At 45.5% G+C, this 25,000-nt stretch overlaps 1 protein-coding gene and 1 long non-coding RNA gene across 2 annotated transcripts in view; one reads left to right on the top strand and one right to left on the bottom strand.

Annotated features, from left to right (window-relative positions):
- Positions 1–25,000, bottom strand: part of LOC310853503 — a 273,260-nt gene that overhangs the window by 165,015 nt on the left and 83,245 nt on the right. The gene's annotated exons all lie outside the window — the stretch shown is intronic.
- The window catches only part of LOC310853500 (SLIT-ROBO Rho GTPase-activating protein 1-like), a gene marked incomplete at both ends in the record, with an annotated part of 73,446 nt that overhangs the window by 33,901 nt on the left and 14,545 nt on the right, over positions 1–25,000 (top strand). Inside the window, 14 exon segments of the mRNA XM_083757866.1 lie at positions 5,940–6,047; positions 12,321–12,383; positions 13,803–14,000; positions 14,450–14,578; positions 17,024–17,245; positions 18,531–18,632; positions 20,021–20,218; positions 21,186–21,270; positions 21,501–21,528; positions 21,718–21,751; positions 22,258–22,318; positions 22,732–22,809; positions 23,058–23,192; positions 24,238–24,343. Of these exon segments, the coding sequence (XP_083613992.1) occupies positions 5,940–6,047; positions 12,321–12,383; positions 13,803–14,000; positions 14,450–14,578; positions 17,024–17,245; positions 18,531–18,632; positions 20,021–20,218; positions 21,186–21,270; positions 21,501–21,528; positions 21,718–21,751; positions 22,258–22,318; positions 22,732–22,809; positions 23,058–23,192; positions 24,238–24,343 (1,547 nt within the window).

The following is a 25,000-nucleotide window of genomic DNA, read 5'->3' on the forward strand; positions in this document are numbered from 1 at the left end:
TGTCTGGGTCACTGTCCTGTTTTATTTACTGTATTTAATGTATGTGCTGTCCCTTTCTCTACTGTCTGGGTCACTGTCCTGTTTTATTTACTGTATTTACTGTACTGATGTGCTGTCCCCTTACTCTACTGTCTGGGTCACTGTCCTGTTTTATTTACTGTATTTACTGTATGTGCTGTCCCTTTCTCTACTGTCTGGGTCACTGTCCTGTTTTAATTTACTGTATTTACTCTGTATGTGCTGTCCCTTTTCCTACTGTCTGGGTCACTGTCCTGTTTTATTTACTGTATTTACTGTATGTGCTGTCCCTTTCTCCTACTGTCTGGGTCACTGTCCTGTTTTATTTACTGTATTTACTGTATGTGCTGTCCCCTTTGTCTACTGTCTGGGTCACTGTCCTGTTTTATTTACTGTATTTACTGTATGTGCTGTCCCTTTCCTCCTTTACTACTGTCTGGGTCACTGTCCTGTTTTATTTACTGTATTTACTGTATGTGCTGTCCCTTTCTCTACTGTCTGGGTCACTGTCCTGTTTTATTTACTGTATTTACTGTATGTGCTGTCCCTTTCTCTACTGTCTGGGTCACTGTCCTGTTTTTATTTACTGTATTTACTGTATGTGCTGTCCCTTTCTCTACTGTCTGGGGGTCACTGTCCTGTTTTATTTACTGTATTTACTGTATGTGCTGTCCCTTTCTCTACTGTCTGGGTCACTGTCCTGTTTTATTTACTGTATTTACTGTATGTGCTGTCCCTTTCTCTACTGTCTGGGTCACTGTCCTGTTTTATTTACTGTATTTACTGTATGTGCTGTCCCTTTTTCTACTGTCCTGGGTCACTGTCCTGTTTTATTTACTGTATTTACTGTATGTGCTGTCCCTTTCTCTACTGTCTGGGTCACTGTCCTGTTTTATTTACTGTATTTACTGTATGTGCTGTCCCTTTTCCTACTGTCTGGGTCACTGTCCTGTTTTATTTACTGTATTTACTGTATGTGCTGTCCCTTTCTCTACTGTCTGGGTCACTGTCCTGTTTTATTTACTGTATTTACTTGTATGTGCTGTCCCTTTGCTCTACTGTCTGGGTCACTGTCCTGTTTTTATTTACTGTATTTACTGTATGTGCTGTCCCTTTCTCTACTGTCTGGGTCACTGCTCCTGTTTTATTTACTGTATTTACTATGTCTGTGCTGTCACTGTCCTTTTCACTACTGTTCCTGTTGGGTCACTGTCCTGTTTTATTTACTGTATTTTACTGTATTTGTGCTGTCCCTTTCTCTACTGTCTGGGTCACTGTCCTGTTTTATTTCTTACTGTATTTACTGTATGTGCTGTCCCTTTCTCTACTGTCTGGGTCACTGTCCTGTTTTATTTACTGTATTTACTGTATGTGCTGTCCCTTTTCTCTACTGTCTGGGTCACTGTCCTGTTTTATTTACTGTATTTACTGTATGTGCTGTCCCTTTCTCTACTGTCTGGGTCACTGTCCTGTTTTATTTACTGTATTTACTGTATGTGCTGTCCCTTTGCTCTACTGTCTGGGTCACTGTCCTGTTTTATTTACTGTATTTACTGTATGTGCTGTCCCCTTTTCTCTACTGTCTGGGTCACTGTCCTGTTTTATTTACTGTATTTACTGTATGTGCTGTCCCTTTCTCCTACTGTCTGGGTCACTGTCCTGTTTTATTTACTGTATTTACTGTATGTGCTGTCCCTTTTCCTACTGTCTGGGTCACTGTCCTGTTTTTATTTACTGTATTTACTGTATGTGCTGTCCCTTTCCTACTGTCTGGGTCACTGTCCTGTTTTATTTACTGTATTTACTGTATGTGCTGTCCCTTTCTCTACTGTCTGGGTCACTGTCCTGTTTTATTTACTGTATTTACTGTATGTGCTGTCCCTTTCCTACTGTCTGGGTCACTGTCCTGTTTTATTTACTGTATTTACTGTATGTGCTGTCCCTTTCTCTACTGTCTGGGTCACTGTCCTGTTTTATTTACTGTATTTACTGTATGTGCTGTCCCTTTCTCTACTGTCTGGGTCACTGTCCTGTTTTATTTACTGTATTTACTGTATGTGCTGTCCCTTTTCCCTACTGTCTGGGTCACTGTCCTGTTTTATTTACTGTATTTACTGTATGTGCTGTCCCTTTTCCTACTGTCTGGGTCACTGTCCTGTTTTATTTACTGTATTTACTGTATGTGCTGTCCCTTTCTCTACTGTCTGGGTCACTGTCCTGTTTTATTTACTGTATTTACTGTATGTGCTGTCCCTTTCTCTACTGTCTGGGTCACTGTCCTGTTTATTTACTGTATTTACTGTATGTGCTGTCCCTTTCTCTACTGTCTGGGTCACTGTCCTGTTTTATTTACTGTATTTACTGTATGTGCTGTCCCTTTCTCTACTGTCTGGGTCACTGTCCTGTTTTATTTACTGTATTTACTGTATGTGCTGTCCCTTTTCCTACTGTCTGGGTCACTGTCCTGTTTTATTTACTGTATTTACTGTATGTGCTGTCCCTTTTCCTACTGTCTGGGTCACTGTCCTGTTTTATTTACTGTATTTACTGTATGTGCTGTCCCTTTCTCTACTGTCTGGGTCACTGTCCTGTTTTATTTACTGTATTTACTGTATGTGCTGTCCCTTTGTCTACTGTCTGGGTCACTGTCCTGTTTTATTTACTGTATTTACTGTATGTGCTGTCCCTTTTCCTACTGTCTGGGTCACTGTCCTGTTTTATTTACTGTATTTACTGTATGTGCTGTCCCTTTTCCTACTGTCTGGGTCACTGTCCTGTTTTATTTACTGTATTTACTGTATGTGCTGTCCCTTTCTCTACTGTCTGGGTCACTGTCCTGTTTTATTTACTGTATTTACTGTATGTGCTGTCCCTTTCTCTACTGTCTGGGTCACTGTCCTGTTTTATTTACTGTATTTACTGTATGTGCTGTCCCTTTCTCTACTGTCTGGGTCACTGTCCTGTTTTATTTACTGTATTTACTGTATGTGCTGTCCCTTTCTCTACTGTCTGGGTCACTGTCCTGTTTTATTTACTGTATTTACTGTATGTGCTGTCCCTTTGTCTACTGTCTGGGTCACTGTCCTGTTTTATTTACTGTATTTACTGTATGTGCTGTCCCTTTCTCTACTGTCTGGGTCACTGTCCTGTTTTATTTACTGTATTTACTGTATGTGCTGTCCCTTTGTCTACTGTCTGGGTCACTGTCCTGTTTTATTTACTGTATTTACTGTATGTGCTGTCCCTTTCTCTACTGTCTGGGTCACTGTCCTGTTTTATTTACTGTATTTACTGTATGTGCTGTCCCTTTCTCTACTGTCTGGGTCACTGTCCTGTTTTATTTACTGTATTTACTGTATGTGCTGTCCCTTTTCCTACTGTCTGGGTCACTGTCCTGTTTTATTTACTGTATTTACTGTATGTGCTGTCCCTTTTCCTACTGTCTGGGTCACTGTCCTGTTTTATTTACTGTATTTACTGTATGTGCTGTCCCTTTGTCTACTGTCTGGGTCACTGTCCTGTTTTATTTACTGTATTTACTGTATGTGCTGTCCCCTTTGTCTACTGTCTGGGTCACTGTCCTGTTTTATTTACTGTATTTACTGTATGTGCTGTCCCTTTCTCTACTGTCTGGGTCACTGTCCTGTTTTATTTACTGTATTTACTGTATGTGCTGTCCCTTTTCCTACTGTCTGGGTCACTGTCCTGTTTTATTTACTGTATTTACTGTATGTGCTGTCCCTTTTCCTACTGTCTGGGTCACTGTCCTGTTTTATTTACTGTATTTACTGTATGTGCTGTCCCTTTCTCTACTGTCTGGGTCACTGTCCTGTTTTATTTACTGTATTTACTGTATGTGCTGTCCCTTTTCCTACTGTCTGGGTCACTGTCCTGTTTTATTTACTGTATTTACTGTATGTGCTGTCCCTTTCTCTACTGTCTGGGTCACTGTCCTGTTTTATTTACTGTATTTACTGTATGTGCTGTCCCTTTCTCTACTGTCTGGGTCACTGTCCTGTTTTATTTACTGTATTTACTGTATGTGCTGTCCCTTTCTCTACTGTCTGGGTCACTGTCCTGTTTTATTTACTGTATTTACTGTATGTGCTGTCCCTTTGTCTACTGTCTGGGTCACTGTCCTGTTTTATTTACTGTATTTACTGTATGTGCTGTCCCTTTGTCTACTGTCTGGGTCACTGTCCTGTTTTATTTACTGTATTTACTGTATGTGTTGTCCCTTTCTCTACTGTCTGGGTCACTGTCCTGTTTTATTTACTGTATTTACTGTATGTGTTGTCCCTTTCTCTACTGTCTGGGTCACTGTCCTGTTTTATTTACTGTATTTACTGTATGTGCTGTCCCTTTGTCTACTGTCTGGGTCACTGTCCTGTTTTATTTACTGTATTTACTGTATGTGTTGTCCCTTTCTCTACTGTCTGGGTCACTGTCCTGTTTTATTTACTGTATTTACTGTATGTGCTGTCCCTTTTCCTACTGTCTGGGTCACTGTCCTGTTTTATTTACTGTATTTACTGTATGTGCTGTCCCTTTGTCTACTGTCTGGGTCACTGTCCTGTTTTATTTACTGTATTTACTGTATGTGCTGTCCCTTTCTCTACTGTCTGGGTCACTGTCCTGTTTTATTTACTGTATTTACTGTATGTGCTGTCCCTTTTCCTACTGTCTGGGTCACTGTCCTGTTTTATTTACTGTATTTACTGTATGTGCTGTCCCTTTCTCTACTGTCTGGGTCACTGTCCTGTTTTATTTACTGTATTTACTGTATGTGCTGTCCCTTTCTCTACTGTCTGGGTCACTGTCCTGTTTTATTTACTGTATTTACTGTATGTGTTGTCCCTTTTCCTACTGTCTGGGTCACTGTCCTGTTTTATTTACTGTATTTACTGTATGTGCTGTCCCTTTCTCTACTGTCTGGGTCACTGTCCTGTTTTATTTACTGTATTTACTGTATGTGCTGTCCCTTTCTCTACTGTCTGGGTCACTGTCCTGTTTTATTTACTGTATTTACTGTATGTGCTGTCCCTTTCTCTACTGTCTGGGTCACTGTCCTGTTTTATTTACTGTATTTACTGTATGTGCTGTCCCTTTCTCTACTGTCTGGGTCACTGTCCTGTTTTATTTACTGTATTTACTGTATGTGCTGTCCCTTTCTCTACTGTCTGGGTCACTGTCCTGTTTTATTTACTGTATTTACTGTATGTGCTGTCCCTTTTCCTACTGTCTGGGTCACTGTCCTGTTTTATTTACTGTATTTACTGTATGTGCTGTCCCTTTCTCTACTGTCTGGGTCACTGTCCTGTTTTATTTACTGTATTTACTGTATGTGCTGTCCCTTTCTCTACTGTCTGGGTCACTGTCCTGTTTTATTTACTGTATTTACTGTATGTGCTGTCCCTTTCTCTACTGTCTGGGTCACTGTCCTGTTTTATTTACTGTATTTACTGTATGTGCTGTCCCTTTCTCTACTGTCTGGGTCACTGTCCTGTTTTATTTACTGTATTTACTGTATGTGCTGTCCCTTTCTCTACTGTCTGGGTCACTGTCCTGTTTTATTTACTGTATTTACTGTATGTGCTGTCCCTTTTCCTACTGTCTGGGTCACTGTCCTGTTTTATTTAGCTCAGTTGTTTCTGTGTTGTTTTTACCACTGGCATGAATACTGTTTATGTAATATTCTCCGTCTCTCTCTCTCCGTCTCTCTCCCTCCATGTCTCTCTCCCTCCTCTCCCTCCATTCTCCCTCTATGTCTCTCTACCTCCTCTCTCTCTCTCTCTCTCTCTCTCTCTCTCTCTCTCTCTCTCTCTGTCTCTCTCTCTCTTTCTCCTCTCTCTCTCCTCTCTCTCTCTCTCTCTCTCTCTCTCTCTCTCTCTCTCTCTCTCTCTCTCCCCCCCCCCCCTTAGGTGAGGAGAGAGAGTAAGGACCATGCGACCCTCAGTGACCTCTACCTGAACAACGTCATCAGCCGGCTCACACACATCAGCGAGGACTCGGCCCGCCTCCTGAAGAGGGTGAGCCAATCAGCATTAGTCTGCATTGTTTGGGTGGGACATTTGGTTTATAGTCTTTTATTTTTTGGCCTAAAATATTGTCTATTATATTATATATATATATATATATATATATTATATATATTATATTATATATATTCATGAATCCACTTGCTGACTGGCTGTCGGTATTGGGTGATCTTTTTCTAGGGGTTTCTTGTGACCCTACCATTAACATCCTATGGCAGGCAACAATGTCAAACATGTCAAACTTTCCTTTTGCTTTAAGTAGCCAAACTAGGGCGTTTTCATGATTCTGAATCGATTCCAAGCATTAGTTCTGCACAAAATACACTCTGGCCGAAATGTGCTGACCTCATTGATTGATTGAATATTAATTGAATATTTATAATATTCAATATACAAAATATACAATGTGGTCCAAAGGGGATTTCAGAAGAAAGACCTCGCGGTCTTGTTTCCATTCTGGTCCATGCACTCACACACATACAGTCATGAACAAGAATCTAAAACAGTAATTGGTCACCTCCTCTCCCTCTGACCTGCTGACAGGTGAACTTTTAGCTCTGTTTTAACGGAGGCCAGTGATTGGCTTGTTTTAAGGGGGTGGGGCATTCCACACCTGAATAGCAGTGCTGTGGAAGGTGAATTTACCCATATTTGTTTTATAAGTGGGTGGTACCAGATCATTGTTTACGCTACCTCTAGTTTTGTGGCTGTGGGTGTCACTAACTTTTCTAGTAATCAGTCAAATAAATGGGCATGGAGGGCATAGCTGCATTTACCATTTTGAATGTCAGACCCATTTTCAATTGTTTGACTCCCGGAGCCAGCCAATGCTATCCAGATGCTCTGCATATGGGTGGGTCATTGGTCCCAGGCCGAGAAGAAGTCTAATTAGTTTGTTTTGGGAGATTTGGAGCTTGTTCTTCTGTGCCATTGAGATGTTTGAGAACCAGGATGTGCGAGCATAGTCAAAGATTAGCAGTATGAGTCACTGCTCCAGCTAAAGTCCTGAGAGAGTCCTTTGTTGACAAAAGAGGAAATTCTGCCCAGGAATCTTGTCCTTTGATTTACTCTCCTCACCTGTCAGCTTATTGTCAAGCATACCTGCCTACATGTGTGACCTCTTCTTTGCTAGAGATTACTATGGTGTCAACTTGGACCTTAAAATCGTGTACATTTATCCTGCTAAGGGAACGGTTGGACCCGAAAAGGATGGATTCCAATTTTACCATGATGCAATGAGAGTTTGTTATCGGTAAGCCAAGTTCGGATTTTGGTGAGTTCTGACCCGAGAGCCTCTTCAACCTGCTCTTTGTCTTCTCCCGATGTCAGGAGTGCTGAGTCGTCGGCACGCATCGGCCGGTCAGCAAGTGGATTCATGAATGTACTGTACAGTACAGTATGTATATAGACAATATTTTAGTGTTGTAATTGGTAGAAAAATATATCGTATCCGGGGGAAATACTGTACATCTGACGGATGTTTTCCGGACCGACACATCCGACCGATACCGACACATCCGACCGATAGCGTCTCTGCCTTAGGTTGTTGTGACCAGGCTTTTCTGTTGGCAGATGAGTAAGGCTGGGACCGAGGCTTATAGCTCCATGTAGGACAGTAAGGCTGGGACCGAGGCTAGCTCCATGTAGGACAGTAAGGCTGGGACCGAGGCTAGCTCCAAGTAGGACAGTAAGGCTGGGACCGAGGCTAGCTCCATGTAGGCCAGTAAGGCTGGGACCGAGGCTTATAGTTCTAAGTAGGACAGTAAGGCTGGGACCGAGGCTTATAGCTCCAAGTAGGCCAGTAAGGCTGGGACCGAGGCTAGCTCCAAGTAGGCCAGTAAGGCTGGGACCGAGGCTAGCTCCAAGCAGGCCAGTAAGGCTGGGACCGAGGCTAGCTCCAAGTGGGCTAGTAAGGCTGGGACCGAGGCTTATAGCTCCATGTAGGCCAGTAAGGCTGGGACCGAGGCTAGCTCCATGTAGGCCAGTAAGGCTGGGACCGAGGCTAGCTCCATGTAGGCCAGTAAGGCTGGGACCGAGGCTTATAGCTCCATGTAGGCCAGTAAGGCTGGGACCGAGGCTTATTGCTCCATGCAGGCCAGTAAGGCTGGGACCGAGGCTAGCTCCAAGCAGGCCAGTAAGGCTGGGACCGAGGCTAGCTCCAAGTGGGCCAGTAAGGCTGTGACCGAGGCTAGCTCCAAGTAGGACAGTAAGGCTGGGACCGAGGCTAGCTCCAAGTAGGACAGTAAGGCTGGGACCGAGGCTAGCTCCAAGTAGGACAGTAAGGCTGGGACCGAGGCTAGCTCCAAGTGGGCCAGTAAGGCTGGGACCGAGGCTAGCTCCAAGTAGGCCAGTAAGGCTGGGACCGAGGCTTATAGCTCCATGTAGGCCAGTAAGGCTGGGACCGAGGCTTATAGCTCCATGTAGGCCAGTAAGGCTGGGACCGAGGCTAGCTCCAAGTGGGCCAGTAAGGCTGGGACCGAGGCTAGCTCCAAGCAGGCCAGTAAGGCTGGGACCGAGGCTAGCTCCATGTAGGCCAGTAAGGCTGGGACCGAGGCTAGCTCCAAGTAGGACAGTAAGGCTGGGACCGAGGCTAGCTCCAAGTAGGCCAGTAAGGCTGGGACCGAGGCTTATAGCTCCAAGCAGGCCAGTAAGGCTGGGACCGAGGCTAGCTCCAAGTGGGCCAGTAAGGCTGGGACCGAGGCTAGCTCCAAGCAGGCCAGTAAGGCTGGGACCGAGGCTAGCTCCAAGCAGGCCAGTAAGGCTGGGACCGAGGCTTATAGCTCCATGTAGGCCAGTAAGGCTGGGACCGAGGCTTATAGCTCCAAGCAGGCCAGTAAGGCTGGGACCGAGGCTAGCTCCAAGTAGGACAGTAAGGCTGGGACCGAGGCTAGCTCCAAGTGGGCCAGTAAGGCTGGGACCGAGGCTTATAGTTCTAAGTAGGGCAGTAAGGCTGGGACCGAGGCTTATAGCTCCATGTAGGCCAGTAAGGCTGGGACCGAGGCTTATTGCTCCATGTAGGCCAGTAAGGCTGGGACCGAGGCTAGCTCCATGTGGGCCAGTAAGGCTGGGACCGAGGCTAGCTCCATGTAGGCCAGTAAGGCTGGGACCGAGGCTAGCTCCATGTAGGCCAGTAAGGCTGGGACCGAGGCTAGCTCCAAGTGGGCCAGTAAGGCTGGGACCGAGGCTAGCTCCATGTGGGCCAGTAAGGCTGGGACCGAGGCTAGCTCCATGTAGGCCAGTAAGGCTGGGACCGAGGCTAGCTCCATGTAGGCCAGTAAGGCTGGGACCGAGGCTAGCTCCAAGTGGGCCAGTAAGGCTGGGACCGAGGCTAGCTCCATGTGGGCCAGTAAGGCTGGGACCGAGGCTAGCTCCATGTAGGCCAGTAAGGCTGGGACCGAGGCTAGCTCCAAGTGGGCCAGTAAGGCTGGGACCGAGGCTAGCTCCATGTAGGCCAGTAAGGCTGGGACCGAGGCTTATAGTTCCAAGTGGGCCAGTAAGGCTGGGACCGAGGCTAGCTCCATGTAGGCCAGTAAGGCTGGGACCGAGGCTTATAGCTCCATGTAGGCCAGTAAGGCTGGGACCGAGGCTTAAAGCTCCATGTAGGCCAGTAAGGCTGGGACCGAGGCTTATAGCTCCATGTAGGCCAGTAAGGCTGGGACCGAGGCTAGCTCCATGTAGGCCAGTAAGGCTGGGACCGAGGCTTATAGCTCTAAGCAGGCCAGTAAGGCTGGGACAGAGGCTAGCTCCATGTAGGCCAGTAAGGCTGGGACCGAGGCTAGCTCCATGTAGGCCAGTAAGGCTGGGACCGAGGCTTATAGCCCCAAGTAGGCCAGTAAGGCTGGGACCGAGGCTAGCTCCATGTAGGCCAGTAAGGCTGGGACCGAGGCTAGCTCCAAGTGGGCCAGTAAGGCTGGGACCGAGGCTAGCTCCATGTAGGCCAGTAAGGCTGGGACCGAGGCTAGCTCCATGTAGGCCAGTAAGGCTGGGACCGAGGCTAGCTCCATGTAGGCCAGTAAGGCTGGGACCGAGGCTAGCTCCATGTAGGCCAGTAAGGCTGGGACCGAGGCTTATAGCTCCATGTAGGCCAGTAAGGCTGGGACCGAGGCTAGCTCCATGTGGGCCACTAAGGCTGGGACCGAGGCTAGCTCCATGTAGGCCAGTAAGGCTGGGACCGAGGCTAGCTCCATGTAGGCCAGTAAGGCTGGGACCGAGGCTTATAGCTCCATGTAGGCCACTAAGGCTGGGACCGAGGCTAGCTCCATGTGGGCCACTAAGGCTGGGACCGAGGCTAGCTCCAAGTGGGCCGGTAACCGACAGGCACCGATCTATAGTACTTTAAATGATTTTGGCAAGAATGTGAAATAGCTTTTAACCTAAAATACAACTGCTGGTGGATTCAGCTATATGTGTGGATGTGGCACGGCACATTTTCTAAATAATTCCTTGAATTGTGTTTACATGTCAACGAAATATATACAACGAAATGCAACCATTCATGAGCGTAACTAAAAAGCTTTTAGTAGGACATCCAGTAGGTGAAGGAAGTCTTCAGCTGTTCTACTTCTTTCTCTCAAAGTATGAGGGGAGTCTGTAGGAAGGAAGGTGATTGTAATGAAAAGTAAAGTCTATATATTCCCTGAGGCTGTTACCACAAATTTAACATGCACACTTGGCACGTGCATTGATGCTCGCTCGCTCTCTCTCGTGCGCACGCACACACACACACACACACACACACACACACACACACACACGCCTCCAAGTTTAGCACAGCATGTTCATTATTAATCTCTGTTCTAGCTCATGTTTTATTCATGATTTATAAAGTGGATGGATGGATGGATGGATGGATGGATGGATGGAGGGAGGGATGGATGGGTAGAGAGAGAGAGAGAGAGAGAGAGAGAGAGAGAGAGAGAGGGATGGATGGAGGGGTGCTGTGGCCTCCACTAGGGGGCGCCAGCAGCAATGTGTTGTCCTCCATCAGGGCAGTGTTCTGACGAGGATGCTGTAATAACAACACAGACTGTCTCTGAGCACTGGGAGGAGGAGGTCCCGTTTTTTTGGGGGGGGGGGGGGGGCTGATGGAGGGGAAAGGAACTGGTTGGAATAACGTGTTCCTTCCACGCGCTATGTCCAACCGAGGAACCTCCCCCTGTCAGGTGAAAATAATTGGCTTGGACTCCTCATGCACTGAAGGAAGCATGAGGTCAGTCCACTGCCCTCCCCGGGTTGGGACAGACCGGGGGGGGGTGTAGAGCCCAGGATTACCAAATCGTGGTATAAAAAAAATATAAAATAAAAAAGCACATATTACAATGAGCATTTCATTCTTAATATCAATGCACTACTGTGCATTGATATTAAGAATGGCCGTAATGTGCAGTCATGTGAATATATGAATATAGTCAATTGAGTCAAAAGTACAATATTTGGATTCTATGCTATGGAAGGATTCGTCCATTCTAGGATTCCACAGTCATTTAGCATAATGCAATATTAATGCAGCACCGCGCTGCCACACATAGCTCCTTCCCAAACCCACCCGAGCTGTTTAACCCATTCTGACCTGAGATCAGATTCATACGAGGTTTCTGCCGGACACACACTGGTCTGATGAACCCATTCTGACCTGAGATCAGATTCTAAAAATGTCAGTCGCTCTTCGATTTTTAAAAAATAGCAGACCTACAAGCTCGTATCGCGCCACTCGGTGGCGCGATATGAGCTTGTAGATCTGCTATTTTTAAATAGCTAAAGCATAACATGATGCTGACACCAAAATGGGTGCCCGGTCAGAATGGGTTAATGCATGAGACAGGAATTCATTTTTGTGCCTATACTGTACAGTACAGTAAAGCTGGGGATGGAGTCTGGCACCGTTTGTTTAATTTATCATTTTGTGTGTGTGTGTGTGTGTGTGTGTGTGGCTTTATTCATTTATTTATAGACCAGTATTCAGCCTGCCTGATTGATCCATAGTGCTTTATTAACCCCGACATTTCCATTTCCCACAGAACAGCGTGCGGGGAATGGAACCCTGTGTGTGTGTTGGCGTCCTTTACCATCATACCCTGATGATACTCTCTCTCTGTCTCTCTGTGTCTCTCTCTCTCTCTCTCTCTCTCTCTCTCTCTGTGTCTCTCTCTCTCTCTCTCTCTCTCTCTCTCTCTCTGTGTCTCTCTCTCTCTCTCTCTGTCTCTCTGTGTGTCTCTCTCTCTCTCTCTCTCTCTCTCTCTCTCTCTCTCTCTCTCTCTCTCTCAGAGTAAGGAGATCACCTTTCAGCTCCAGGAGGATCTGATGAAACTTCTGAATGAACTTTACACCGTAAGTTCCACCTCCATGAGGGTTAGATTAGAACCTTAACCCTAACCCAGCTGCACGAGGCTCTGTTGGAAAGCCATGGATTCAAATGAAAACCAAATCCATGTTGAAGGCATGCTCCACTTTGGGCTTCAATCTACGAGCCTCTTCTCTGTTAGCGGTGTGATATTGTTTGTTTTTGTTTGTTTTTGTGCTATGTGTCAGATGTGTGTACATGTGTTCTGTGTACATGGCTGCTGGGTCGCAAAGACACATTTCAGTCCCCCATATATGGGGGACAAGGGGAGACCAACCTAGTCCCCATATATGGGGGACAAGGTGAGACCAACCTAGTCCCCATATATGGGGGACAAGGTGAGACCAACCTAGTCCCCATATATGGGGGACAAGGGGAGACCAACCTAGTCCCCATATATGGGGGACAAGGGGAGACCAACCTAGTCCCCATATATGGGGGACAAGGGGAGAGCAACGGACTTGAACTCATGCTTCCTTCATGCCTGAGTGTCCAAGTTGCTCCTTTACACCTGACAGGGGGGGAGTTTCCCTGGTTGGACGTATAGCGCGTGGAAGGAACACGTTATTCCAACCAGTTGCTTTCCCCTCCACCAGGCAATGGAGGGCTATAAAGTATATTATATATATATTTTTTTTAAGATATTTTTTTGCGGCTTACGCCTTTTATTGATTTTTGAAGGGACAGACAGTAGGCTGACAGGAAACGGGAGAGAGATGGGGGGATGACATGCAGTAAAGGCCGTGTCGGGTCCGGGAGTCGAACCCGCGGCACACTGCGACTGGATTACCAGTCCGGTGCCCAGACCGTTACGCTACGGCCTGGGCCATAAAGTATATTCTTCAATATAATGATATATTAAGCTTCCAGTCTAGCCTAAATAAGAACAAATGAACCACCTGATAACCTCGATAAATACAAAAGTGTGTGATGTCCTTGGAAGTTCCCTCTTATTGTCAGACAAACATCTATCATGCTTTAATTGTCAGACTAAACTCCATTGGTTGTCAGACTAAACCATCGGTGTGTGAATGGGTGAATGTAATGCACAATCTCTGTAAAGCGCCTTGGATAAATGCACCATTTATAAACATTGAAGATACTTTAGTTGTTGCTGTACAATACTTTAAAACAGTTGGCATGTTGCAGACATGCTTAAATTTGCGCCGCCCTCGTTGAAAACAATGCATTTCCAACTCCAGCTTGTCTCAGTTCAGGCTGCATGAACAGCGCTCGAGCGCTCGGTTTCTGCCCCCTCTATATCGTAACTATTCTATTAGATGGCTCTGGTTTATTGCAAGTCTCGTTCAGTGTTGCATTGTGGGTCCTTGGCCGCTATAGGTGATGAAGACCTATCACATGTACAACAGTGTTGCATTGTGGTCATTGTGGTCCTTGGCCGCTAGGTGATGAAGACCTATCACATGTACAACGCCGAGACCATCAACGCGGAGACCAAACTGAGGGAGGCGGAGCGACAGGAGGGGCGTGTCAAGGGCGTGTCCAGCACGACCGGAGGGGTGGAGCCAGTGTTCGGCCTGAGGATAGAGGAGCGTCACCAGAGACGCAACGCAGCGCGCAAGATGGAGAAGATGAAGGAGAAGGTATGGAACCCCCAACGGGACTAAATCTACAGTTGATTTAGTCGACTAAAATGTATTTTGGCGGGCCTTGATGCTGTCATAATGGCTGATTTTAGACTGAAAATAGCAGATATACAAGCTCACAACTCGCTCACAAGCTCACACACGTTGTGAGCTTGTAGATCTGCTATTTTCAGTATGCAACCAAGTGTAAAATGACTTATACTGCATATCTTGTCCACTTGTCCCTTCCTAACATTTTAGTCTAGTTTTTATTTGTTGACAAAATCGACAGTATATTTAGTCATAGTTTTAGTCACCGTAGCTATAGTTTTCATTTAGTTTCCATTTAGTTTTCGTCAGTGAAAGGTAGTCGACGAACATTTTTCGTCTTAGTTTAAGTCGACGGAGACGACACTGTTCTATACGACACGTCTTTTCAGCGCTTTGTCCGTCTCTCACGTTTCTAGAGGAAGGCGAAATACTCGGAGAACAAACTGAAGACTCTGAAAGCCAGGAACGAGTACCTGCTAACCATGGAGGCCACCAACGCCTCTGTGTTCAAATACTACATCCACGACCTGCCCGACATTATAGACGTGAGTATACTCTAAATACATCCACGACCTGCCCGACATTATAGACGTGAGTAATAAGTATACTATAAATACATCCACGACCTGCCCGACATTATAGACGTGAGTAATAAGTATACTATAAATACATCCACGACCTGCCCGACATTATAGACGTGAGTAATAAGTATACTATAAATACATCCATGACCTGCCCGACATTATAGACGTGAGTAATAAGTATACTATAAATACATCCATGACCTGCCCGACATTATAGACGTGAGTAATAAGTATACTATAAATACATCCACGACCTGCCCGACATTATAGACGTGAGTAATAAGTATACTATAAATACATCCATGACCTGCCCGACATTATAGACGTGAGTAATAAGTATACTATAAATACATCCATGACCTGCCCGACATTATAGACGTGAGTAATAAGTATACTCTAAATACATCCACGACCTGCCCGACATTATAGACGTGAGTAATAAGTATACTCTAAATACATCCACGACCTGCCCGACATTATAGACGTGAGTAATAAGTATACTCTAAATACATCCACGACCTGCCCGACATTATAGACGTGAGTATACTATAAATTAGGGCTGTCAAAGTTAACGCACTATTAACTAGTTATCTCACAATCCTTTTAACGGCACTATTTTTTTTAACGCGCGATTAACGCACTGTGAAGTTTGACAGAATGGTTGAGAGACGCATGGCAATTTTACACTGAAGAGTTGAATAATTGTTAAACAGCTGCATTACTTAAGTTAATTTAAGTCTACACAATTAGAAAACTTAGAAAACATGTTATTTTGATCAACATGGCCTGTTATCTCTCGTAATGGTACCATTGGCCAACATCAATACAGTTCTTTAGTTTGGGTCTGGAAGGCTAAATGTCATCAAATGGTGGTTCCGTGGCTCAAATGCAGAATAAATAATGGACCTTGATATGAAAAATCTTGAAAACCACTGATTTAAGGTATATTTAGAACGGATAAAAAATATGCGATTAATTTGCGATTAATCACAGTTAACTATGGACAATCAAGCGATTAATCAGATTAAATATTTTAATCGATTGACAGCCCTACTATAGATACATTCATGACCCGACATTAGAGACATTATTTCCGAGTACGATCACGTGTCCCTATTGGTGGTTCATATTATTCCCTGTGCACTGCTGGGGCACGGCGGTGGCTCAGGGGTAGAGTGGCCGGATGGCAACCGCAAGGTTGCCAGTTCGAACCCTGTGGGCTCCCCCAGAGTTAGTGTCGAAGTGTCCATGAGCAAGACACTGACTGAACCCCTGATTTGCGCTGGTTGGTGCCTTGCATGGTTTCCTCCGCCATCGGTGTGTGAATGGGTGAATGTGATGCATGATCTATGTATAGTGCCTTGGATAACTCTACCTTGCTGTGGACTACTGGTGATAGTTATGGTACCCACCACTGTGCACTTTATGATAACTCAGGTTTATCCCCTCTGACTGAGAGGCCAGATAAGCATTGGCACCTAATTTTTTATATATAGCCACATGCTGGGATGCTCCCTGACTATATCTGTTCCATGATGCAATCGAACAATAGTATAATAATAACCTATCAGACCCGCTCTAGTGATTTCTTAAAGGGACACTTCACCCTTTTTGCAAAAAAATATATGTTAATGACGTTTAGAAGCTTTAGATCACTTTCCTGGGGGTATTTATGTGTGTAATATGTGGTTTTAGTTATTTTAGATTGTAGCAGTGAGCCTGTTGTCTCTGATGTCATGGACACTGGTCTCACTACCTTCCTGGACTACAATTCCCATAATTCTTTGGTGCACTGCTCCTCCTTGTGGATAGGGGGAGAGCTGTCTTACTGAGACAACATGTAGTCCAGGAAGGAAGTGAGCCCAGTGTCCATGACATCAGAGACAACAGGCTCACTGCTACAATCTAAAATATCTAAAACCACATATTACACACACAAAGATCTCCAGGAAAGTGTTCTAAAGCTTCTAAACGTCATTAACATATATTTTTTTGCAAAAAGGGTGGCTCAGGGTTCCTCAGGCTCAGACAGAGTTGGGCAAGACAGCTTTCTCTGTCAGCGGCCCAACTTCATGGAATGAACTCTTTCAAACGGAGCTCCCTGCCATCCTTCGGGTCAGTTCAAAGGAATGCTCCAGAACATTCTTTTTCACCATGATTGCTTCTGCTTCAATTGATTTATTTCACTGATGGTTGTTCTGTATAAAGTTCCATTGTAATTTATCCTGATTTATAATGTTGTGTATGATGTATTGTTTTTTGACTGTATTTTGTGAATTGTAACCTCGGCTACGGTGAAAATGAGGGCTTGCCCTCAACTGTATTTCCGAGTATAAATAAAGGTGATGATGATAAATGTAATATTTACCATTTACTAACGTGGCCGTCCCCTGGCGGGGGTCTCAGTGTTGTGACCTAGGGTACCACTCCAGCCTGAGTCGGGCCCTGAGGACCTACCTGTCAGCAGAGCTCAGCCTGGAGGCCTCCAGACGGGCCGGGCTGGAGGTTCTGGAGGGGGCCGTGGAGGGCCTGGACCCTGCCCGCGACCGGCAGCGTCTCCTGGGCCTCTACCCCACCGCCTTCTGCCCCCCGTCGCGCTTCAGCTTCCAGGCACACATGGGAGACACGGTACAGCAAGCGTGGGGTTCCGGGGACCCCCTGCAGGGGTCCTTGAGGGAGTTACAGGGGGTTCCCCCAGCTAAATGAACCAAATGGACCCTTTATTGGTCTGTAACTCTGGGAATTAAATTAACATTGACTTTACAATATAAATTGGGGGTCCCAGATAGAAATGCCTTTAAATGGGGGGTCTGTAGCCTAATTCAAAGTCAAACTGGGGGTCCTTGAGATTAAACGGGTTGAGAATCACTGCTAGAGCCGTAAAACTCTTCTCTTGTGGGGGTCCCTGGCATGTCTCTTCATATGGGGGTCCCTGGCATATCTCTTCACATGGGGGTCCCTGGCATATCTCTTCACATGGGGGTCCCTGGCATGTCTCTTCACATGGGGGTCCCTGGCATATCTCTTCACATGGGGGTCCCTGGCATATCTCTTCACATGGGGGTCCCTGGCATATCTCTTCACATGGGGGTCCCTGGCATATCTCTTCAAAAGGGGGTCCCTGGCATATCTCTTCACATGGGGGTCCCTGGCATATCTCTTCAAAAGGGGGTCCCTGGCATATCTCTTCACATGGGGGTCCCTGGGGCTAATTAGTGTCAATTTGGGGGTCCTTGACATGAAAACGTCTGTGAACCACTTCTGTACATGACACGTATTTGATTCCAAACACTGATGTGTGATTGGCTGATCGGACTGTGATAGACGTGTGATTGGCTGATCGGTCTGTGATAGACGTGTGATTGGCTGATCGGACTGTGATAGACGTGTGATTGGCTGATCGGACTGTGATAGACGTGTGATTGGCTGATCGGTCTGTGATCAATCTATTGCAGTGTTTCCCAAAATGTTTTAACTCGGGGAACCGAAAAGATTTTTTTTTTTTTGGTTGACACAAACTTAGAAAAATACATTATAAATTAACCATTATGCCAATCTACAAGCTCACAACGCATCACGATGCGACGTGTTGTGAACTTGTAGATCAGCTATTTTCGACCTTTTGAAAATGTTGCTAGTTTCTGCTATGGCAGATTGCACTTTTTGAATGATTTATTGAAAATTCTCTGTTGTGAATGTGTGACAACGAAAGACCTTCAGAGAAAGCTTGACTTGTCTGCTTTCAGGGAACAAAATTACTGGGTTGATAAAATGTTTAGTTTTTGTGTTGGAAGCGATCTTAATATTGTTTTAATCCTTTGAAATAATGTTTAAAAACAATTGTAGGAAATATTGCGGGGGGGGGAAAGAACTAATGTTTGTGTTCTGTTGTGCTGCTCCTTCCTGCCACTAGGTGGCCCAGATCGCTGCCCAGCCTCAGGTCCAAGCTGAGCTCACACTGCGTCTCACTCAGCTCCAGACCCGCCTAGCGACCCTGAAGATAGAGAATGAAGAGGTGAGGCGCACGCACGCACGCACGCACGCACGCACGCACGCACGCACGCACGCACGCAAGCACGCACGCACGCACGGACTCACTCACGGACTCACTCACTCACTCACTCACTCACTCACTCACTCACTCACTCACTACCTCACTCCCTCACTCCCTCACTCCCTCCCTCCTTGACATGCTACATTCATAGCGCTGTACAAAGTGTGTGCAGATTTTAAGTAGTGTTCTCGCCCTGAAGGGCCAAACATTGCTGATGAGTCTGGATTAATGAGTCTGGATTAATGAGCTGCATCTGGGCGTCTCAGCAGTCTGTCTACTGTACGTACATACTGTACAGTAGACACCCTAATTACCATAATACACATAAAAAGCATGCTCATCATCGTTTACTGCAAATACAAACACTCTTTACATGCAGACTATTCACAGCTCACTGAACACCTTTTGATTGGAAAACTTTTATTTTGCGAACGCAATGAGCACTAACTATGAGACCCTGCAGATCATGTCTGTCTGTCTGTGTCTGTCTGTCTGTCTGTCTGTCTGTCTGTCTGTCTGTCTGTCTGTCTGTCTGTCTGTCTGTCTGTCTGTCTGTCTGTCCCGCTGTGACACCACCCGCCCGCCACCAGAGGGCGCAGCTGTAGCGCACACACACACACACAGCTGCGTTCGCTTCCCGCGTTTGCGCGTCTTACTTGTTTATTCTTATGGCAGAGCTTTAGCACATCTAGAAATAGGTGTCTGTTTGTTTGTTGTTCCTGGATAAATCTGATAAATCTGATAAATTACTTCCACAAAGCCTAACCGGTTCAAACTATCCTTTTGTCCCGGCTGCTATTCAGCTGCTGAACAGCAGATTTGATAGCGTTTTATTCTTGCCTCTTTGCACATACTGCCCACTAATGCACTTCTGCTGACTTTGCTACTGTTGAATGTCATGAATTCTCTGGGCTGTATTTTGCGTGTCTTATAGTACCAGGTCTTATTACTTAACTTAAGACCTGGAGGCGTGGTCAATGCTCTTTGGCCACTCAGAATAGCCAAATGGCATTGATCACGCCTGCAGGTCTTAAGTTAAGTAATAAGACCTGGTACTAGACCTTAGATCTTAGTCTTGTTTTGAATGTTGTTTGTTGTGTGTATTTCTTTACTATTGTCTGGCTGCAAACCAATTTCCCGCAAGGGACAATAAAGCTAACCTTGAACCTTGAAGACATGGCGGGGGGTTAGGGTTAGTTTTAACGTGGTTCTCCCTCCCACCAGGTGAAGAAGACTTGGGGGGGGGGGGGGCACCCTCACCACCCTCACCACCCCCACCCTCCAGGACATGACGGTGTTAGACGACTATGACGTGTCCCAGAGTTTAACGTGGTTCTCCCTCCCACCAGGTGAAGAAGACTTGGGGGGCCACCCTCAGCACCCTCCAGGACATGACGGTGTTGGACGACTACGACGTGTCCCAGAGCTTCACCCACAGCCCGTCCTCGGAGTCGGTCAAGTCCAGCGTGTCCGACGGCTACCTGAACAAACCCAGCCTGGCCAAGAGGAGAGCCAATCAGCAGGAGACGGAACTCTTCTACTTCAACGTGAGAACGGAAGCAGTGTTGTTGTTTTTGGCAGAAAAAAATGATTACCGGTAGTTTAGTTTTCATTTAGTTTTTGTCACATTTTAGTCATCTGGAATGTTTTAGTGTTTAGTCGACTGAATTTACAGTTGATTTAGTCGACTAAAATGTATTTTTGGCAGGCCTTGATGCCGTCATAATGATGTAATGATGTCGTAATGATGTCGTAATTTTGCCGGAAGGAAGGCAGCGTTCAGGAGAATTACTTTTTTCCCGATGTCTCCTGAACTTGAACGCAGCATTTTGCGTTGAACAAATTTGTTTATAAATCCATGTCGTTAAACACCAAAAGAGTGCTGTGTTGCGCCCCGTAAATAGCTGATTTACAAGCTCTCAGCGCGTCGCAGCGCCGCAGTAAGATTGTAGATCTGCTATTTTCTCTATTTAACCCGTTCTGACCGGGCACCCATTTTGGTGTTGGCATCATGTTATGCTTTAGCTATTGAAAAATAGCAGATCTACAAGCTCATATCGCGCCACCGAGTGGCGCGATACGAGCTTGTAGGTCTGCTATTTTTGAAAAATCGAAAAACGACTGACATTTTTTTAGAATCTGATCTCAGGTCAGAATGGGTTAATCAGACCAGTGTGTGTCCGGCGGAAACCTCGTATGAATCTGATCTCAGGTCAGAATGGGTTAATTTTGGGGGGATTTCAGCCCCTGCCTCTCTGTCACTCTCTGCACGTCCCTGTAAGAACGGAAGCGTTCAGCGAACGCGTATTTATTCGACGTGAATAACGTAAACGTACGTGAATGACTGACGCTGTGTGTGTGTGTGTGTGTGTGTGTGTGTGTGTGTGTGTGTGTGTGTGTGTGTGTGTGTGTGTGTGTGTGTGTGTGTGTGTGTGTGTGTGTGTGTGTGTGTGTGTGTGTGTGTGTGTGTGTGTGTGTGTGTGTGTGTGTGTGTGTGTGTGTTGTCGCCATCAGAAGTTTCGTGAGTATCTGGAGGGAAGTAATCTGATTTCCAAACTCCAGGCGAAACACGACATTCTGAAGAAAGCCATATCAGAGGGTAAAGACATCGCCCTCATTTCGTTGGCCTTCATTTTATTTATCTGTAATTTACCTTTTTATTACAACTGGTTGTTCGGTGTGTTCACTAATGCCTGTATTTGTGTCTGTGTGTGTGTGTGTGTGTGTGTGTGTGTGTGTGTGTGTGTGTGTGTGTGTGTGTGTGTGTGTGTGTGTGTGTGTGTGTGTGTGTGTGTGTGTGTGTGTGTGTGTGTGTGTGTGTGTGTGTAGGGTACAAGACTGACATGCTGACTACAAGGTGAGTACAATGGCACGCTGTAATGCTGTTTGGTCAACAAAGGATTGATTGATTTATTAACAGTTTGCAGAATTACAGTACATTTAAAGAACTACAAGGTATTGGACTGATATCCTTATATCTATTAGATACACACTATTATTATTATTACCTGATATCCTGATATCCTCCTCTCTCCCTTTATTATAGTCGTGGGCGGAAGAACTCCCACAGCAAGCACCAGGTAGTATTTGTGTGTGTGTGTGTGTGTGTGTGTGTGTGTGTGTGTGTGTGTGTGTGTGTGTGTGTGTGTGTGTGTGTGTGTGTGTGTGTGTGTGTGTGTGTGTGTGTGTGTGTGTGTGTGTGTGTGTGTGTGTGTGTGTGTGTGTGTGTGTGTGTGTGTGTGTGTGCGTGTGCGTGCGTGTGGTCCAGGACTCAGTGCTCAGGCCTCACAGTGCAGACTAAACACATAGCAAGCATACCCATTGACCTCATTACATGTAAAATCTCTTTGAATGTTTCTGCCCTTTACTGTCTAATGATGTGGACATGATGTGTGTGTTATAATCGTTGTAATGTACATGTCTGTATTGATGTACATGATGTGTGTGTTATAATCGTTGTAATGTACATGTCTGTATTGATGTACATGATGTGTGTGTTATAATCGTTGTAATGTACATGTCTGTATTGATGTACATGATGTGTGTGTTATAATCGTTGTAATGTACATGTCTGTATTGACTGTAGGACTCAACTAAAGCCATACCTATGCTTGTGGAGAGTTGTATCCGCCACATAAACCTACACGGTGAGTTTCATATTAGTTTTATTGTCTTTATTAAATCACTATTCTGCTTACAGGAGAGTAGAGGCGATATCACAGTCTGTACCCAGTGCATTTATTACTGTATAATGAAGTGGATTTATTTTTATCATGTACATAAACTCACAATTACGCACGTGCGTGCACACACACACACACACACACACACACACACACACACACACACACACACACACACACACACACACACACACACACACACACACACATATAAGTGACTACCAGATTTGTGTTGTTAAAATGCTAAAAGAAATATCCAAAATCTGTCACTCAAAAAAACATAATGGCAAGTTCACAACATAATGTTACGAGAGAGAGATGGTCTATTTTCAAATATCCTGATGTGAGAAACACTGACCGCGTCTCGTCTCCGACAGGTCTTCAGCATCAGGGCATCTTCCGAGTTTCGGGGTCACAGGTGGAGGTCAACGACATCAAGAACTCCTTTGAGAGGGGTAAGAGGTCACCTGGAGGTCGTCGTCGTGACTTGAACAGACAGGAGTGTCAATATAACTCTGTGCGAACGTCCTAATTTGGTACAGTGTATAAATGGAATAGTAGAGCCCTAACCCATTTAGATCGATTCTACAAATGTCTTCTAAATCCTGACAGAATTCTGAAAAATCTCTGTTTCTATATGTCAGTGGTTCTCAAACATGTTCATGTCAAAAAAATATATGTAATCGGCCCGTCTGTCTCGTAGGCAACGACCCGCTGGTTGAGGAGGAGAGCAACCGGGACATCAACTCCGTGGCCGGCGTTCTGAAGCTCTACTTCAGAGGTCTGGAGAACCCGCTGTTCCCCAAGGACCGGTTCAACGACCTCCTCAACTGTGTTCGTGAGTGTCTCGGATGATTTTATAGTGTCTGTTTATTACACGATTGTGTGTGTGTGTGTGTGTGTGTGTGTGTGTGTGTGTGTGTGTGTGTGTGTCTGTGTCTGTGTCTGTGTGTGTGTGTGTGTGTGTGTGTGTGGGGGGGGGGGGGTCTCTCGGGATGTCCCTCAAGGACTAGCTTTGAATCCAGACTGATTCGCTGGTTGGTCTTTATCTCACTTCCATACTCAATCTGGACGCGGTCCTATTTGACTCGTATTTCAATTACTCAAGTCTTATCTTGGAAGAAAACCCCCCACGCCCCGAGCACGCACGCATGGTCGCACGCACGCACGCACACACACACGCACGCACAGTCGCACACACATGCACGCACGCACAGTCGCACACACAAATGCACACACAAATGCACGCGCATGCGCAGACCAAATCCACAGATAGCTTTCTACCGTTTGTGCATGGAGATTGGAAGCTTGCCAGACTGTGAAGCGAAGTGAGCTAACAAATACATACAAAAACGCTGAACATAGCAATCAGTCTGGATCCCCCCCCCCCATATCGAGACCCACTGTACATGATGGTACAGTGGGTTTTATACGAGCCTTTGTTAAAGTGCTGCAGACTTAAAACAGTCTATTCACGTAGATAAAATATGAATCTGATGGGTGTTCTGTATCTGCATCATCTGCCCACATACACTCCCTCTCCCATTCCTTTGTCCTTTTGGTCTTTTGTCTCGCTTTTGTGTTTGTGAAACTCATCCTCGAATATCCTCGTTTTTTCTCACGGAGAAGACAGGGAGCCAGCCTCCCCTCGCTCCCCTCGCTCTGTCTGGGCTGAAGACAGGGAGCCAGCCTCCCCTCGCTCCCCTTGCTCCCCTCGCTCTGTCTGGGCTGCTGTTTTACAAACACCTTGTGATATCTCCAGGAAAAAAGATGACAGCTTGAGCTTTGTGTGTGTTTGTGTGTGTGTGTGTGTGTGTGTGTGTGTGTGTGTGTGTGTGTGTGTGTGTGTGTGTGCGCGTGCGTGTGCTCGTGTGTTCCTGCAGGCATGGAGAACCTTTACGACAGAGCTCAGTGCATCCGTAAGATCCTGCTGGGTGTTCCGCGGGCCACGCTGGTGGTGATGCGTTACCTGTTCGCTTTCCTCAACCAGTGAGTCTCCGTTTCTTTGCCACGGCTCCAGGTTTCTTAATGGAGAATTCCATACTAAAAGGCTTTCTTACCTTTCTTTGTAGTTGTTACGTCCCCACCAAAGAGGTCCAGGTGTTATTTTGTGCAAAAGCTCCTTATTGGCTGTTTCCCCTACCATAAGCCCTAAATGAATTGCATTGAATTGAATGGGAATTGAATGGGGCTATGGGGTGTTGTGCTAATTCGCTTATTTCAATCGCTCAAAATTATAATTTCTTTGTATATATCCTCTCTTCATAATGTAAATAATATCCCAAGCGGCACACTTTACTACTTCTTTCGATGGAAATAAGCGAACTAGCATAACACCCCATAGCCCCATTCAATTCCCATTCAATGCAATGCAATTCATTGAGGGCTTATGGTAGGGAAAATAGCCAATAAGGAGTTTTTGCACAAAAAAACACCTGGACCTCTTTGGTGGGGACGTAACAAGTACAAAGAAAGGTAAGAAAGATAAGAAAGCATTCTAGCATGGAATTCTCCTTTAACGCTTTCAGAGAGCAGTTAATTAGACACACCCTGGTGTCCCTATTGTCGGGCACATTTCCGTATATATATACTGTATATATTTTATTTTTTTTGAAAATAGCTGATCTACGAGCTGTTTGCTGTGTA

This window comes from Protomyctophum parallelum (genome assembly GCF_964188405.1).
Source record: "Protomyctophum parallelum genome assembly, chromosome: 22".
Classification (NCBI taxonomy): Eukaryota; Metazoa; Chordata; class Actinopteri; order Myctophiformes; family Myctophidae; genus Protomyctophum; species Protomyctophum parallelum.